The sequence below is a fragment of the Leptinotarsa decemlineata genome, unplaced genomic scaffold (assembly GCF_025532065.1).
Source record: "Leptinotarsa decemlineata unplaced genomic scaffold, Ldec_3_MD MMD2_P_RNA_scaffold_2, whole genome shotgun sequence".
Classification (NCBI taxonomy): domain Eukaryota; kingdom Metazoa; phylum Arthropoda; class Insecta; order Coleoptera; family Chrysomelidae; genus Leptinotarsa; species Leptinotarsa decemlineata.
Window position 1 is genome coordinate 11,882,563 of NW_027412529.1, and position 19,663 is coordinate 11,902,225.

Below are 19,663 nucleotides of genomic sequence, written 5' to 3' on the forward strand. Positions count from 1 at the left end.
CTGCGCTCTATCACACAGTCCGTTCACAAATTTGCCGGTCTGCATGATAACTATATCATCTGCATATGCAATTGTGTAGAATCCATCATTGTTGAGGTGATTAAGCATGGTATCCAAAATTACGTTCCAAAGAAGGGGTGATAAGACCCCTCCCTGTGGATATCGCCATCAGGACCATGCTGAGACTATTCAAGTAAATCACCTGCAGACCGCGGTTTCGAGATATTACGTCTCGTCAGTACAGGAAAGATCCTATTCAGACAGTAAAGTGTCTGGGAGTCGAATAATTTCAACATAGCTCCGCTACATATATAAAACTTTTGTCTGAGAGAAAGATTAATTACTAGTAACAACTCCATCTCGTGAACAAACCCCAAACGGGGAAGAAACATGCCATATATCAAAACTCTTAACAGAAATCAAAAGTGAAAACTATCGTGGCGAGATACATACGTATTATTCCGAAGTAATAACATCTTCCAACTACCTACTGTGTCTGCGAGATTAGCCTCTGCATTAATGTCGGTCGGATATAATTCAATATCCAGAGGGGTGTTAGCCTGGGAAGTAGTTATTTTCCGATAGAAGTTTACCAGACCCTACTGTGTAGTTAGTTGGGAGAAATTATTATTTCGAAAATTTTTGGTACTCTCCGAAATAAAAAAAAGGCTTTTCAGGATAAAAAAGTCAAATTTGATAAGTTTAGAACGTGAAACATGACAAACTGAAAAGTCCAGTTTTCCACACATTTCTCGGGAACTACATTATGACAGAATCAAATTTTGAATGAATCTATTGATAAAAAAACTTATATAGCGAACTTCATGTGTGACACTCTGCCTATGATTCATCAGTTATTCAATATTTTGGTAAAATAATTATATGTCTTCGCTTCCGAATTATCTTCGTCTTCTTCAATTTTTTTTCATCAATATTTCTTCGAAATGAGTGAAAATATTCTGTAGTAGTAGTAGCCTATCTTCAACATGAAGTCGATGATTTCCGATAATTGAAAATAGAATTCCTTCAGAGTATCATTCCTCGAACTAGGCTGAAGTGAATAACAAACAACATGTTTGCCAACGCCCCGTCAGCTCGTGAACGAGGTAACCAACCACATATCCGAAATTTGCCCAATTCCTCGTATAAGGAAAAAACTTTTCACATAGTCAGTGGGCATATTTGAAGACTGGCTATAAATCAAATCATCTGAAGGAACAGTGTGTGTTGTTGAGAGGCCACTCTCAAGTCCCTACACTGTAGGTTGACACCTTTCAGAAAACAACTACTTCGCTGGTTAATACCACGAAGGGCGTTGTGGTCAAACATCCCGAAACCGGTCTGCAAGTGTGTTCCAATAATTGAAAATCTATTGCGGCAGTTGATTCGCCAACAGCATATACAGGAATAGCTTCAGTGAAGAATCCTGCACTGACACCTGTCGGATATAATCCAACGCCCTTCGTGGTATTAGCCAGGGGAGTAGTTGCTTTCTGATAGGTGTCAGTCCATTCACCTACAGTGTAGGGAGTTGAGATTGGCCTGAACAAATTGTTTCTTTAGATCAGTGGTTCTTAACCGATCGTTCGCGGACCACTTGTGGTCCATGGAATCATCCCAAGCGGTTCGCGGAGCCATCCTAAAAAATATGTTGTATGAGTCGACACGATACAATGCGACCCGCCACAAGAACTTGAAACGACGTCGCAAGGTGCAGCTGCTATGTCAATAAAGTCAATATATGGAGAAACATGGACTTATGTGGGAACAGCTTGCTGAGTTTTGTACGGACGGTTGCAGCATTGATAAAAATCAAAAATCCGTTTGCAATTACGACGCACTGCAATATTTATCGTCAAGCACTAGCTGCCAAGACGCTTCCAGAATGCTTTGCTTTGATGATGAAAATAGCTATCAAAGTAGTAGATTTCATTTGAAAGAATACCTCTAATACTCGTCTCTTCAAATAATTGTGTACTGATATGAACTCTGAACATGAAACTTTGCTTTTCCACACGGAAGTGTGTTGGCTTTTTAAAGGAAACATGTTGTTGAGGTTGTACGAATTAACAGAGGAAGTAAAAATGTTTTGAATAACAGGGAAAACAAAGAATTGTTTGATCAGATTTGCGAGTCCAAATTTCAAATACATTTTGCTCAAGGTCAATCAAATTATTGATGGACAGAGTGCTGAAATTAAAGGAGAAATACAAAAGAACATATCACATTTAAAAAACTCAAAAATTGAATTCATTTTCTATTTTCCCGACCGCGAGGATAAAAGTATTCATAAACTGATCCGCAATCCATTTATTTTAAACGTTTCTGAGGGGCCTGATGAAGTTCAAGAAGAAGTAATTGTTATGCTACACGACAGCAATTCGAATCAGGAATTAATCTTGAAAAATTTTGGAGCCAAAAGGCAATTTCTTCACCAAAACTCCGAGACATTGCTATTCGTTATCTAACTTCATTTTCTTCGATATATCTATGTTTTCGGTGCTTCTGATTATTAAAAACAAGCACCGAAATCGGTTGGATGCCACTGCTGATAAGCGTTTAAGTTTAAGTAACACTGAACCAAGAATTCAGAATTTAGTAAAGAGTTTGCAATCACAAAAATCGCATTAGTTTATAATGCAATTTTTTTACAGTGACAGATGTTATCTAATGATTGAAAGAAATTAAATAATATGCGTATTTCATTTATAGATGAATTAGAACAACCATTCCATTTATTTACTGTACTGTATTTATTTGTAGTTATCGTAAGGTACTTTATATTAACTACAAATTAATTAAACAACTTGTTGGTCCATGGTCTAACAGAAATTTTGTCAAATGGTCCCGCATAACTATAAGGTTGAGAACCACTGCTTTAGATGATATAACCTGACTGGACGAAAATATGACCCACATAATCAGACAAAAAAAAATCAATTATTATCATCTTTATCGTTACTCAGACAATTTTTATTCAGTTTTGTCCATAAACCCAATCATTTCAATAACGTATGAAGCGATTGAGGACCCTTCTCGTCATCTTGAGTCGCCTATAACATAAATCGATATTTGAGGAGCAAAGGAGCAAACGGTTCGGGAGGTTGACGCGATTTGTAGCTATCGAAGGTGAGGCAAAAGCAATAACTTGAAGATTGTCGACAATGTACGAGGTTGCAGTGGCGTTTCAATTGGAAATTGGAGGTTTTGAAGTAGTTTGACGAAGGATTTGAAGATAACTTTTGGTGTTTAATGGAAGTTGAAATCCACCAATTCACATCGAGTGGATCTATCTTGAAGGTTTATTCGAGATGAAATCTTAAAGAGTCCGTTTTGAGGAACCATGAAAGATGTAATATAATTCATGTAGCATTTGAATAGGAAATATATTCTGAATGTAAAATATCAAGGTCGATGAAATACTGATTTTCCTTCACAAAAAAAGACTTTCGTTGAATATCATCAAGTAATTTTTATTCGAATGAATTATTAATGATTTTATTCATTCATTCATTGATTTTTTGTCATGTCAGCTCTACGACTTCAAAATGAAGAAGAATATATTTATTGAAATAGGTAATCCTAATACACAATATTATATAAAACATAGTAAATGAAAATAAATATTTTTAGTTTGAAAAATAACGACATATGCTATTGAAAATACATTGCAATATAGGTGCAGCTCCAATACCACGATAAAAAGCAGAAAAATACAAATAGTATATTTATTAATATTATCTCACCGAGTGTTATTCTATCTAGCATTGTGGATGGATTTCAATAACTGTTTTTAAAAAATACTTAATGATGGACTAGATTTAATCTCATTTGGCAATTTATTGTATGCAACAAACCCTTTGAAAAATATAGAATTCATGACACTCCTCCTATCTGTTCTGCATAAATGCAAATCAATATGATTTCTTGTGGCATATTTGTGCACTTCTGAATTCAAACTAACAAATTCAGAAAAATATGAAGATGATAAGTTATTCAGAATTTTATATATAAATGTCAAAGTTAAAACATAATTCCGATTTCAGTAAATCAACCAGGTATTTCGCAAAGATAGTTTCAATTAACGCACTGTTCAACGTTGATTCGCAAAGTTTCGTTTCAGAGATTTCAGCCTCGAAGTGGCCGACTTCCATGAATTCAGGACGAGGATTTGAGGATCTTGGTGGATACGAACCCATCACTAACGTTGTGTGGGATGGCGGAAGAACTGAGCGTTAGCTCCCAAGCGGTGTTTGATGGTTCGAAGCGTATCAAAAAGCTTGGAAAGCTCGAAAAGCGGGTGCTCCTCGGTTTGCACGAAATTGTCACGTTTCGAAGACGTTCATTTTTGCTTTTATCACGTTTGTTGAAAAGGATATGTTCAGGGCGGTCGTTAGACACCGATGAACCACCCAGGTATTTCTCAAAGGTGACAAGCTCCAAAAAAGACCATGGTTACTGTTTGAAGGTCAGCAGCTGGTGTGATTCACTATAATTTTCTGCAATCGCGTCAAATCATCACAGCAAGTTCTATAGTGAGAAAATCGATGGAATGTACCAAATATTGTGTCAGCAGAAGCCGGCACTGGTCAACAGAAGAGGTCCGATTTTTCTTCACGACAACGCTTGCATGCACGTTACACCAATCAACTTCCGGTAATTAAACGAATTGAGCGTCAAAGTTCTGCATCATCCTTCGTACTCCCCAGACCTCTCGCTAACCAGCTACTATCTTTCCAAGCACTTCGATAACTTTTTCATCGGTAGCATCTTCGCCAATCAGGACCAGGCAAAACGGCCTTTGTTGACTTTATCAAATTCCGAGCTGACAAAATAAATTGACTTGTGTTACGTTTGCAAAAGTGCACTGATTCGAATGACGCTTATTTCGATTCAGATTAATAAATATCCACAGATATATTATAGTTCAGAGTAGACTCGCAAAAACTGACAAAACTTTTGAAACAACCTTATAGTTTACGTTTCAGAGGCTGGATTTCCGCTCGTCTTACAATACTGAAAAAAAATTACTGGAAAGAAGCTATACAAACAACTAAAAAAAAACAATTATCAATATTTTCTGCTGAGAATATATTTATTTTGTTTGCACTTAACAACAAATAAATAATAATTGCACAAAGAAACTTTCCCTTAGTTATCTCAGTGTTGTGATTTTCATGAAAGAGGACATATGCTTCTCCACTCACAAGCGATTTTGGTGAAATTGGTGACACGTGTGAATCGTTGTATACGGGTGTTTGCAGTATGCTGTATAATGCCCTCTGTAAGTAGTCCCACTGTGATTAAAAGTGCATATAGTGCAAAATTGTCCATATCCAATCCTACTACAAGAAATTTGATGACATCATTCAATATGCCTCTGAAATCTTTCAGTTGGAGATAATCTTTTTAAATGAATTAGTAAAATATGGGGAAACTTGTGGATTGATAGGAACTTTCCTTGCATTTAGAACACGTCGGTTTTTCATTTCCATCCAAAGTTTCTCCTGTTTTGAACGCATCCAAGTATTGCCACAAACTCAATTGGTCGATTCTTTGTGATATGGAGAGATACAAATCCCAGAAAGGATCAGAGGTTACTGATGAGTGTCCACAGTGTGTGCATTCCATCGTGGATTTCAATCGACCAACGAAATTATCTACAATCTTAGAGTTATGTATCCTCAAATATGTGAGCCATGACTCTTGTGCATCTCTGCTGTCGCTTGATTTTTCGTCAATCTCCATTAAAATTGATCCATTAAAATTATATTAACGTCTTCATGTGAACCTTCTAAAAGATAACGAAGAAACTCCTGGGCGTCTTGGTGGGAATTACCCATGAATCCAGGAGCAAAACTTTGAATCTGATTTTTTAAGGAGACTGTATTTACTACTCTATCAAATTAATCTTCTGACCACAACTCCTTGATGACTTCTGCAAACGCTTTGATTAAAGAACCCTTCATACTGGAAATACTAGTATTGATATCTTCCATGAATTCATCCTTTTTCAAATATTCCAATAACCATCTCGTATTTGATAAACATTGAATTACGCTGTTCATGAAACAGGTGTTACAAATATTTTTCAATCCATTTTACCCAAGGGTTTTGACTGAAGAATTTATTACTGAACAATTCGAAAAATCTTTGAAACCCATTTCAGAATTTTGCTGAGAGAAAGTATTTTTTCCATTTGCTTTTGTTTCAATTCCATAAAGTGGTTTGTTATTACCTCTCTTCTCTTTATAAAGTTGGTTTTCAGGAAACATGTAAATGTCATAAAGTTTTTTAGAACCAGGAAGAGTTATACGAATATATATTACTCTCAGTAATTATCAACTATTCAATCAGTTTCACACAAAATATTTGCATTCATATTTCTATCGATTATTATTACGTTATGACGGAACTGGAAAAAATCAATAAAACACTCAACAACGATATTGTACGTTTTATCATTCAAAAAAATTCAAATATCAACAAATTATCCGTATGGGAACTTTAAACCGCTCACTCCATTTTTTATACAGTTATTTGGATAGTTTTCAGTCACCAGTCATCATTTCCATGAATTCTGAAATAAATACAAATCAGTTAATATTTGCAAAACAATTGAGTAACTGTTAGTTGATTATGAAGTAATAGTTAGATTAGGTTAAGTCCAAAGTGAGTGGATCTATTCGACCCTCCACCGCAACCTGCGAGGGTTTATTGTGGCTCACACCTATTATCACTCTGCCAAACAAACCCAGCTTCTTAACGAAGCCGATTAGTTTGTATGGTGAGTGGTCTTTCAGGTCGGATGGTAAGAGTAGGGCTCTGCCCTACTCTGAAGACCTGATTCGGTCCCCAGCGGGGCAGGTACAAAGTATATGCTCTGGTAATGAGGTAGTCGGATATGATGTAATACTACTGAATAAATTTAAAAAAATCGTTCGATTAATTTCATTCAAGTACTACAAAATTCAGATGTGAAGGTAAGAGATCTCTTGAGAATCATTTTGAAGATTGAATTTCTAGAAATTCACCACCACATGCAGGGTTTCGGAATGAGAAGGAGGTTGTTTATTATCTGATTACATTGTGATAATGAAATAATGAAATATTCATACATGACAAAAACACATACTCATATATACAGGGTGGGCCATCGAAAACTTGACATGGAAATTTTGGGTACTAATCTTGCAAATCCGAAAAAACGCTTAGACAACGCCCATTTACAGCGTTGTCACTTCAACCCAGGAGCAGATGAGTGAACAACACTTGGAATTTTAATAGGGAATAGGGGGCGAGTCGCACATCGATCGTTTGAAAGATCTTGGAATTCTCTAAACAATGGTGTACATTTTTTTAAATTTGGACGTATTCAAAAGAGTTCTTTCCGATAATTAATAGCAACAAATTGTTCTACGCCACTGCTCAGTGGGAATGTATTTGGAACTCTTTCGTTTGTTTCTTAAACTACTTTTTTGTAAATTTGTTAGTTCTTCTCTGATAAGAGGACTATTAAAATTGAGAAATGGTTGAATATACTGTTTGTATTTCTCATTTTTATGTTAAAAGTAATAGTAGTGAGTGCCGTAAAGTGTTGCCAAAGAAACAATGGTTTACACAACTGCAGAGAGGGTTGAGTTGATTGAACTGTACTATGGAAATAGACATTGTGCTGCGAGAGCCGCTGAACTATTCAATTAACAACATGGGAAGAATGTGTCGCGATACTATGTTTTCGATTTAATTGCAAAATTTTGCGCAACTTGATCTGTAACAAATAAAAATGGCAAATCGAACCATCAGTAACAAATTAGGAAAAACAAGTGGCAATTCTGGGCCATGTTGAGCTTGACCATACTTTGAGCACAAGAAATTTGGCATTTGTTTCCGGAGTGTCACGAACTAGCTCGGCGTATTTTAAAAACCCACAAAATGCATTCTTACAAGATTGAATTAACGCGAGAACTGAATGAAGTTGATTTCGATCGAAGCTTGCAATTTTGCGAGTTGGTTATACAGTGAACGAGCGGTGGAAAATCCACATTTTGTTTTCAACTTTTGTTCCAGTGATGATTTTTTTTTCTGAATGGCACAGTGATCGTCTTAATTTTCGCTAATGGGGTGATTCAAATCCTCACATTATTCATGAAGTGCATACTCAACGTCCACAAAAATTAAATGTATCTATGGGCTGGAAATTTTGGTGACCGTATTGTTGGCCCATTGGTTTTAGAAGGCAATTCAACCGGACGAATGTATCTGGAGCTTCAAAAAGATACTAATGACCCCGTTCTCACTGATATTATTGAAAATGATTACAATTTTCGGGAGGATCAGTTAATATTTCAACAAGATGGGGCTTAGCCGCATTATGCTCTGCCTGTTCGGCATTATTTAGATCAGACTTTTCCAGATCACTGGATCACTGGAGGCGGGGCACTATCGAATGGCCACCACGATCACCAGACCTTTTGCCTTTAGACTTCTTTCTGTGATGTCATTTGAAAAAGCAGAATTTACTGTACTCCTCCTGCATTACTCAAAGATTTACCGCAACGAATCTCAAATGAATGTCGCCAAATCACCCCAGAAATACTCCAGCTGAATCTCTATTATTGCATGGAAGCTGGAGGTGTCCATTTTGAGCATATGCTAACATGAGAATGAAGTAAGTAACTTCAACTCTAACGTCCAAATAAAAAAAATGTACACCGTTATTTAGATATCTTTCAAACAATGTGCAACTCGCCCTCAGTTCCCTATTAAAATTGCAAGGGTTGCTCACCCCTGTGCTCCGGAGTTGAAGTGACGACGCTGTGAATGGAGAAAAAACTGTCACTCTCCCAATAAAAATCGACCTGTCTGAGTATTTTTTAGTGTTTGCAAGATTAGTACTCAAAACATCCATGTCAAGTTTTCGATGGCCCACCCTGTATTATCATTTCCCTCTACTTTTTGGGTAACATACCTCAAAATGAGAAAATTGGTCATAATGCTTTCGCAATTATTCCTACTTGAAACTTTCAGTCGTCAATACGCTGCAGAATCTTTTTTAAACGACATGAACAGGAACCGAATATTGTTTGGGTAGATTATCCATAATTTTATTTCCATTTATTTATTTTCCATTTATTTATTTTTTTTTTATCCACTTTCTGCTTATTGTTCAACCCATTGTTCATTTTCATTTCAGATCACAATAATTTGTTTTTTTTACAAATAAGCAATCAGTTTTCAATTCCATACTCATTGATCAAAGACGGCAGGAGATAACTGTGTATTTTTCGGATTTTTTGACCGTGGGCTGCAGGTTTTTATACCCGAAGTTCTGTCTACTATTGCGAAGATAGGTTGAAGATTTGTCTCTCTTCTATAAATACTTTCACGAAAGGTGTTCAAGTGACTTGGCACATTTGATTCCACCAAGAGCGAAATATATCAGAAATACGCGACGGACTGAGACCGCTCATCGTTTCAACTCAGTTCACCTAGAACTTTCTCTGTTTAAAAACTTTTTACACTTCCTGAGAACGTTTTTTCAAATGGATTCAAATCCAATGTGAATCACTACTTTCGCACAAGCACCGCTCTAAGAGCGTCTCAAGAATTTTTCTGTAGTACTTGTGTTTTGTCCATGAAAGAACTCTTCAGTTCCACATATTCCTTGAGTCCGTTCAGAGAGTAAATATGACTCCTATCTTTTGACTAGGATGGTGGTTTGATAGTGCGTGCAGGTATCTGTCCTTGAGCTTGGGTTTTCGGTACACTTTGTGGGTTAGTCTAGTACCACGCCTTACGATGAGTACATCTACGAATGCTATCCACTAGTCTTGTTCAGTCTCCATGGTGAACCTGATGCTGGGGTGGTGATCGTTCAAGTGGTCTAGGAAAAGGTTTAGGTTGTCCCTTCCATGATTCCAGATAATAAAAGTGTCATCCACGTGAAGTAGCCACAAGGTCGATTTTAATTCAAAGGTGTCGATTTTTTTCTCTTCAGAAAGTTTCATGAAGTAGTTGGCTATAACTGATCTGGAAATTTCCATCGCTACGCCATCTACTTGCTCATAGAAGTTACCCCTTCTTCGAAAGAAACTTCTTGTGAGACATGCTCTGAAGAGTCCGACGATATCACTCGAAAACAAGTAGGCTTTCTTCCTCAGAGAGTTTTCCAGTAAGACATTGGTAAACAAGGATACAACATCGAAGCATCCAGAATATCTGTCGTCTGCAGTCCCTCATTTTATAAATAATGTCTGTCATGAGGCTGGAGAAGCAAGGCCAGATGCTTCGCCATGTGGTAGGTTGGCGAGCTTGGGGCACTGACTCTTGGTCTCAGTGGCATGTTGGTTTTATGTACCTCCGGAAGACCATACAAACTGGGTGGAACGGCTCCACGTCTGAGTTTCCAATTTCCGGCAAGATTTTATGATTTTTTTGATGTTTCTCAACCTTGATTGTGTTGGGTCCCGTTTGAGATAGCGGTAGTTTGAAGAGTCTAGCAGTTCTTCAATTTTGCTCTTGTATTCTTTCGTTTTCAAAGCCTCAGTCATTTTGTCAAATGTCATACTAGTTTACGAAAAGTATGGAAGATGTATGAAATGGGTTTTTAATCGAGCAATTGTCGACTTTACCCAACTGGCAACCCTCTCAGGTTCAAACTTGTATATGTCCACGAATAAATTATAGTTTCTCCGAAACCACTAGAAATAATGTATTGTTATCTTCGAGTAATCTAACCTACGAATTGAATGATTGAAAACTTTGGAAACTATTTTCATTATCACTCATACATTTTTTATTCAAATTCAAATTTTAGTTTTATATAAATTCATACTTTTCTCTATAATTCCAACTGTCTCCACTGTCAATTTCACATAACCCGTTACCTGATCGATCTATGAATGTATCCTCATATTTTTCAATTTTTATTCATTTTTTTGTCATATTTTGAATTCGCAGATTTTTCCAGGTAATTCAAGTAAAACCCTTTACTCACAACAAAATATGTTATCAATAACATTGAAATAAACTGAATATCGTGTCCTCTAACGTGTACCACCATTAAATTGTTCATCATTTGCATTACCTTCAAAATCTACGGTCCCAGATGAATCTGTATCTATTTCTGCAATCATTTCATTAAGTTGATCGTTAGTGAGCTGATCGTCGAGTGCCGCCAAGATTTCCCTCAAGCTGGATGTTGGAATATATCCGTTACCTTCAACAAATAATATAACAGATAATATTTACATCAAATTCGCAAAAGCATGTTAGTTACACTATTAATAACGGCTAGGGCGGTTTTCATAATTTTTTATTTGGATCAGATGTATATATCAAGTGGAAAAAAATGATTTATTCTCCTAATGAGAGAAACGGACTGTTTGGCCACTCGTCAGTGTAAGGTAGTGTCTATCATCAACATAAAGTCGATGATTTCCGATAATTGAAAATCGAATTCCTCCAGGGTATCATTCCTCGAACTAAGCTGAAACAAACAACAACAACAGATTTGTCATCGTTTCATCTGCCTGTGAACGAGGTAACCAACGGCATATCCGAAATTTGCTCTTGTACTGACAAGTGACCAAACAACAAAAACCGGTCTGCAAGTGTGTTCCAACAATTGAAAATCTATTGTGGGAGTTCTATCGCCAATAGCATATGCAGGAATAACTTCAGTGAAGAATTCTGCAGTGACAACTGTCGTATATAATACAACGCCCTTCGTGGTATTAGCCAAGGGGTAGTTGTTTTCTGATAGGTGTCAGTCCACCTACAGTGTAGGGAGTTGAAACTGGCCTGAACGAATTGTTCATTTAGATGATTTGATTTATAGTCAGTTTTCAAGTATGCCCACTGACTATATGTGGAAGAAAATTGAATATTGATGCCTCTTAGTTGGAGGTTACATTATTCGGGAAACAAGACTCCAGAAAACGCTGTAAATATAAGGTCCAAGTAATAGTATAGACACTCAGTGAGACATGGCCTCAAAAGAAGAGAAATTGGCTCAGAATGATTATAGATCAACGAATACTGTTATTTCGAAAGAACATGAACAAAATATTGTTACGAATGTGGTGCATTGAATTGCAGGAGGCAACCAATTTTTGGATAGAAGTGGTGTCATGAAAAGGTGAGAGAAAAAGAAAATCAGGGCATGTTACTGCAACTGATTTGTCATTGACTCAAATTTCATGATAATTTATGATCATTTTCAATCATTTTGAATAAATGATATAATGAAAATATTGCTTTTCTGTACCATCCCTTCATTTGATTATATTAGTATATTCCTGATTTATGTTTTTGTTGACATCATTGCATGATTATTTCTATTTTATTTCAGATATAAAAAAAGATAACTTACCTTCTTTGTCATATAACCTGAAAGCCTCTTTGAGTTCTTTCTGGAGGGCTTCGTCATCTTCATTTTCCAAGAAATGGCTCGCTACTCGACAGAATGAATCGAAGTTCAAAGTTCCAGTGCCTAAAAAAATTTTTTGAATGTATAAATGAGTGGCTTGATAATTTTACGAGCTGAAAATGTATATATCAGATTATTCTGTTATTTTCAATAACACTTCCAAAAAACAAATTGTGAAATTATGAAGCACGGAGTGGTTATTAGTCATATTAGGAAACGCTAGATGAAGTTCCAGAAATTCACATAAATTTTTGCTACCTCTTGAACATTTACTACAAAGTAGTAAGACGTTAGTGATCGTGTATTGTCATTTGTATGGAGAAAACAGCTGTATAGTAAAAAAACGTACATGAACAGAAAACATAAGTTTTTGGAAAATGAAGAGATGATATTGATGATGATAGAAAATCCAGTAATCTATCATATGCGACCCCATCATCTCGGAATAGGAATTCTCCTGATGAAATTCGTTGCCTTGTATAGCTTTTCAAAAGCGCTAAGAGATATATCAATGAATATGATTCAACCATGTATATATATACAGGAATATAACAACTTTTAAGGAAAACATTTTTCATAATTCTATTTTGTGTATAGGTCTAACATTGTTATACTGATGAACTCTTTGAAAGAAAATTATATTTTCAGAAAATAGAAAACAAATTCATTCAGTAATCTGAGGAATTCAAAGAATGACTTGCATACAAACGAATAGAAGTAAAAAATACAAAAACCCTATGCGATATTCTGTTGATTTTTGAAAGTAATTTCGTGGGTTACGTATATTCGATTGGAATTTTTGATTTTTTTTGTGCACACGTCTCGAACATATGTTCACGTATAGCATGTTTAGATATGACAGTTGAAAATGTTTTATGTGATTTTCTGCTAACAACAAACTTAATAAAAAAATGTGAATCAAATTTTTTGTAAAAAATTGGAATGAGTGCTCAAAACAGTTGAAATATTGACAGTGGCATACGGTGATTTCATTCTGGGTCAGAAAAATGTTTACAAGTGGAACAAGCTTTCTAAAGAAGGTGGAGAAGGTCAAATCACCAATGAAGGGGTTGCTGAGGAAGTCGAGATATCGGTTGGCTCTTTCAATGCAATTTTTTGGAAATTTCGGGCATGGAGCGTGTGGCAGCGAAGGTCGTTCCGAAACTGCTGAATTAAAAAAAAGCGACGCACGATCATTGCATGAAGTCAACGGTGATTCAGATTTGCTCATGAGGGTCATAACTAGCGACAAAACGGCAGAGCCAAAAAACACGCCAAGTTCCATCAAATGTCAAGGTTTAGCTCATTTTTTTTTCGATTACCGTGGGGTAGTACATCATTAGTTCTTGCCACATAGTCGTACGATCGTTTGGTCATCCGGTATTTTGAAAAACTATTCACATCCATATCAAATCTGGTGCCCCCTACAACTTTTTCCTGTTGCTAAGATTGAAGGAATCTATGGAAAGATGACGTTTTGCGATGATTGAGCAGATAAAAACCGAATCACTGAGAGAGCTCAAGGACATACCAAAAAGAACTAATCAGGAACGCTTCGAGTACTGGAAAAAATCTTGCACAAGAAATAATAATATAATAATATCAGATATATGAGGGGGACTAATTTGAAAGGGACAAGATAGAAATTGATGAAAAACTGATCAATTTTTGAACAGAGTCGGACGTACATCATCAGAGTTATGCATTATACTGAGGAATTCTTCGGTAGGTGTTCATTTGCAAAATTATACTTTCAGAAAGTAGAAAGCAAATTCAGGCAGAAATCTGAACAGATCAAAGAAATAATCATTATGGAGCCTACAATTTTCTACAAACGAATAGAAGTGAAAAATACAAAAAACCCCATAGGATATACTGTTGATTCCTTGTAGTATATCACCAACTTTATTATACTGGAAAATTTTTCGAAAGAAAATTATTTTTGAAATCATGACAATTTTTCATGTATTATTAGGATTATTGAACATGATGTTGATTTTCAAAAATATGGCTCATACATCATCAGCGTTGTGTATTGTTATACTGAAACATTTCACTCAAGAGAATGAAAATTCTGGCAATTTTATACAAACTACTGGAAGTGTGAACCGTTGGTGAACCGAAGATTCTAAAAACCTTCGGATGAAGTGAGTAGATCTCAATAACTTTTCGTAGGTTGAAGATGTCGCACGAACTGTTCCAAAATGACAGGGGTGTGAGTAAATGAAGTAAAAAAAATGAGTATGTCATGATTTATTATTCTTCAGTTTAGTAAAAACAGGAATATTGATGCAATGTGGTTCGACCAGCTTCAAAATTTTATCTCGTGAGATTTTTTGCTGTTCGGTTTCACCATGTTAGGGTTCGTACAGAAACTTATGTATTTCTTTCAACTGATTCCACAGAATAGAATAGATTAGAATAGAATAGTTTATTGGCTAAGTGATACATTTGAACAAATATTTGTAGCAAGACAAAACAAAAAAGTATAAATATATCGTCATATATACAAGTAATATACAAATATCACAATGCTTGCATAACAGAACAATGTTCACAATAACAAATACAATCAATGTGAACTCATTTTTCTGGATAAACAGGACCCTAACATCATCGATCAATTTAACCTAATAGCTCTTGGTATACGAGTGATTGAAAAACCCAATTGGTTTCTTCTTGGTGCCCCATTATCTGATGATGCCTTAAAATTTTGTTTGGAAGAAAAATTACAATCACTTCGTGTCATGTCAGGACGTTTATCTATTTTACCAACACATGTCGCATTCCATTTATTGAAGAATTCATTAGCCATTCCAAAATTATCGTATATTTTGAGGTGCAGCCCTACTTGGCATGACGAACAGGGATTACAAAATATCGATGACGAATTAAGAAGGATGCTGGAACTCATTACTAATAACCGTATCAAAGACGAAACTTGGTTACAGGCATCACTTCCAGTTTCTAGAGGAGGATTAGGAATTCGTTCAGCCACTTCACTCGCTTTGCCATCATTTCTGTCCTCATTTTGCAGTGTTTCCGATCTGATAGAAATTATCTTACAATACCCAAAGCCAATATCTGATTGTGTTTTTGATCGGGGAAAATCTCTTTGGGAATCTAGAACTGGCCAAACAATGAAAATTGAAGACATGAAAAACCAGAGGGCATGGGATAAACCATTACTAGATCAAGCAACTAGTATTTTACTGAAGACAGCTTCTGACACTTCAAAAAATAAGGCTCGTCTTCTCGCAGTAACTGTGAAAGAATCTGGTGCTTGGTTAAATGCTGTTCCTATAGCATCACTTGGGACTCTATTGGATGACGACTCTTTCAGACTTGCCATCGGATTTCGACTTGGTACACCACTGTGTGTTCAACACTTTTGTAAATGTGGTGCATTTGTGGATGAATCGGGTACTCATGGGTTGAGCTGCCGTTTTAGCGCTGGTCGTTTTTCTCGCCACTATGCAATTAATGATCTAATCAAAAGGGCTTTAACTTCAGCAAAAATTCCTGCGATTTTAGAACCCATAGGCACAAGTCGAGACGACGGAAAACGGCCGGATGGTATGACACTTGTTCCATGGAAAAATGGTAAATCTATTGTTTGGGACTTTACTTGTGTAGATACATTAGCAACTTGCCATCTTCCTGCTACTTCTGCGAAAGCCGGTGCTGCTGCTTCTTTAGGAGAAAGTTCCAAACTACGGAAATATCAGAATTTGGGAAATAATTATATCTTTCGCCCAATAGCTATTGAAACGTTTGGTGTTTTTGGCCCTGAAGCCTTATCTTTCATCAATGAAATTGGAAAAAAGGTAACCGATGAAACCCACGAATCAAGAGCCACATCTTCTCTCATTCAGAAAATTAGTATTGCCATCCAAAGAGGAAATGCAGCTTCGTTTTTCGGTACTCTCCCTGATTCCAAAAAACTTGATGAAATTTACTTGATTCCTGAAAACCAATTTTATATAGAAAAGAGAGGTAATAAGAAACCACTTAATGAAATTAAAATAAAAGCAAATGAAAAAAATACTTTATCTCAGCAAAATTCTCAGATGGGTTTCAAAGATATTTCGGATTGTTCAGTGATAAATTCTTCAGTCAAAACCTTTGGGTTAAATGGTTTAAAAAATATTGGTAACACCTGTTTCATGAACAGCGTAATTCAATGTTTATCAAATACGAGATGGTTATTGGAATATTTGAAAAAGGATGAATTCATGAAAGATATCAATACTAGTATTTCTATTATGAAGGGTGCTTTAATAAAATCGTTTGCAGAAGTCATCAAGGAGTTGTGGTCAGAAGATTCTTTTGATAAAGTAGTAAATACAGCCTCCTTAAAAAATCAGATTCAAAGTTTTGCTCCTCGATTCATGGGTAATTCCCATCAAGACGCCCAGGAGTTTCTCCGTTATCTTTTAGAAGGATTACATGAAGAGGTTAATATAATTAATGAGAAACCTAAACCAATCTTAACGGAGATTGACGAAAAATTGAGCGACAGCGGAAATGCACAAGAGTCATGGCTCACATATTTGAGGATGCATAACTCTAAGATTGTAGATAATTTCGTTGGCCAATTGAAATCCACGATGAAATGCACACACTGTGGATACTCTTCAGTAACATTTGATCCTTTCTGGGATTTGTCTCTCTCCATACCACAAAGAACCGACCAATTGAGTTTGTGGCAATGCTTAGATTATTTTACAAGAGAAGAAACTTTGGATGGAATTGAAAAACCGACGTGTTCGAAATGCAAGGAAAGGAGAAAATGCATAAAGTCCCTATCAATCCACAAGTTTCCCTATATTTTAGTAATACATTTAAAAAGATTCTCTACAACTGAAAATAGAGGCAAATTGAATGATGTCATCGAATTTCCTCTAGAAGGATTGGATATGGACAATTTTGCAGGAGAAAATGTGGCTACTTGTTATAATCTATATGCACTTTTAAATCACAGTGGGACTACTAACAGAGGACATTATACAGCATACTGCAGACACCCGTATACTAGCGCGTGGCACAAATACAACGATTCACACGTGTCACCAATTTCACCAAAGTCGCTTGTGAGTGGAGAAGCATACGTCCTCTTTTATGTAAAGGATGGAACAAAATCGCGCCTTCAAGATAACCGAGGGAAAGTTTAACTTTTAGTTTCTTCAATTTTGTAATTTTTTTCAACATCTCATTTTTGTAAATAAATTGAATTATCAAACAACTAATGTTAAACATGAGAACAATCGTTGCTCGAAGTTACACGAATTATCTATGTTATATAACATATATTCATATGTGGAATAAAAACAGTGATAAAAAAAAGACTTCAGTTTTCGCTCGAAACGGGGGAAATTGAGTTGTTTTATGTGACATAATAATTTAGAGTTCCTGATCTCGTTGGATATTTATGTTGTTGCGATTGTGAAATGTAGTTGAATCTATTTTTATGAATTTCTATCAATGTTTTACATATAAAGGCTGAATGAAGCGGCATGATTTTAAGATGATTGAAAAGTGGGCGACAATGATCTCTGAAGTTGGAATTAGATATCAGCTGTATAACTCTTTTTTGCAATACGAATTATTTTTTGGAATGACAAGAATCCCCCCACAACACTATGCCGTATACCATGTGATTATGGAAGAGTCCGAAGTAAGAAAATTTGACCGCTCCGATACCGGCGAATTCCTTTAGTCTACGATAATGTCTTGGCCAGTTTGTCAACATGACATGACCAGTTCAATCTGTGATAGTAAATTAACTGAAAAGATTGAAATTATTCATAAACAAAAATTCAGAGAATCCAACACACGACAAAGACGCAAACAAATCCGAAACTAATTTTCAGTTCATTCGCAGTAGTCGTTATTCGTGAAAATTCATCTCATCTCAACATTGTTCTCGGAGTGGAAAACCATTTCGCCCTCTTCTCAGAAACTCTCGTGCTTCTGTACAAATTACAGTCCGTACACAATTTCCGCAATTTGCAGCCTGACACCATTTCATGAAGATGATTGACGTAGTACAAGTACTCAGGATGCGGTTGAAATTCAGCATGCAACGGAGTTTGGAACTCGAAAATGTTACGACCTGATAATTCAGGTGTACATTTTTCAGTTGTATTAGGTTGTTTCCAACAGTTTTATTTTGTTGGTATTTTATAATAACATCCAAAATGCTAATTGATTATATCAGACGTGTCGTCAACATAATATAGTTGTGAGCAATAGAAGTGTTTCATGAATTTGTCATAGGAACGTTTACGAAATAAAATTAAAAATCCGTTATAGAATAGCCACGAAATTATCAGAGAAACGTATTCACAATCAAGCCAGAAAACATATTTTTCTATGAAAGTAAATTGTTTTGTAGCGGTTTTATAGCACTTTTCAGTGAGGTTTTTATGCTCTTTATAAAAATGTTTCAACTGATTCCTGTAGCTTTAATGAAATTAATTTATTGGAATGCTTTCAATGACAATTTTATTTTCATCACCATATTGTCACTTCGATGATAATTTCCCAACTATTTCATAGTATGGTATATTTACTACAATTCCAAAACAATAAAATAACTGTTATAAAATCAATTTGCTTTCACCAATATATATTTGCTGTTGCCAAGAAAAAATGCAGCATTTAAGAAGAACCATCTGACTATGATTTTTGAGGTCGTGTAATGAGGTATAATTTGTCAGTTTTATTTGACTAGCGTCCCAATAGATATATACCTAATAACGTCGTGTAATATTGATCATTGGAAAGAAAATAAGAAAAATGGTTCGTTTTAGACGAGGACGCACGTAACCTAGTAGGTACTTCAATTTTGATATCGCTAAATATAGGAAAAGGTAATTGGTGATTAAAATCCGTCGATTTAAGTAGAGCACCATGTTTATATACACTCAAATCACTAGCTTCTTCGAAATTCAGCATTTATAATCGATGGAAGAAGCATCTTAGCCAAAAAATTTCGACAGATAATATTCATCCAAACAATACGTGAGAAATCCTGTCTTCATTTTTATAGAAATCTATAGCTTTAAAAGTAGTTCGACTCTGTCGCAATACCATCACTCCTAGAACTAAGTGTTTCATAGGAGTAACATATAAGCTGAAATACGTTAAAATTTTTACTATTGATACCAAATTATTTTATAGAACGACGCCATTTTAAAATGAATACTGACATTAGATGAGTTGAAA

General features: G+C 35.7%; 2 protein-coding genes across 4 annotated transcripts in view; one reads left to right on the top strand and one right to left on the bottom strand.

Annotated features, from left to right (window-relative positions):
* Positions 1 to 19,663, top strand: part of LOC111511424 (calmodulin-A) — a 181,027-nt gene that overhangs the window by 21,962 nt on the left and 139,402 nt on the right. The window lies entirely within an intron of this gene.
* The window catches only part of LOC111512220 (troponin C), a 90,477-nt gene continuing 77,256 nt past the window's right edge, over positions 6,443 to 19,663 (bottom strand). For both annotated transcript variants that reach the window (XM_074183576.1, XM_074183571.1), the window contains exons 4-6: positions 12,377 to 12,496; positions 11,090 to 11,221; positions 6,443 to 6,580 (exon numbers count right to left, since the gene is read on the bottom strand). In XM_074183576.1, the coding sequence (XP_074039677.1) occupies positions 6,552 to 6,580; positions 11,090 to 11,221; positions 12,377 to 12,496 (281 nt within the window). In that variant the 3' untranslated portion in view covers positions 6,443 to 6,551. The remainder of the gene's footprint in view (positions 6,581 to 11,089; positions 11,222 to 12,376; positions 12,497 to 19,663) is intronic.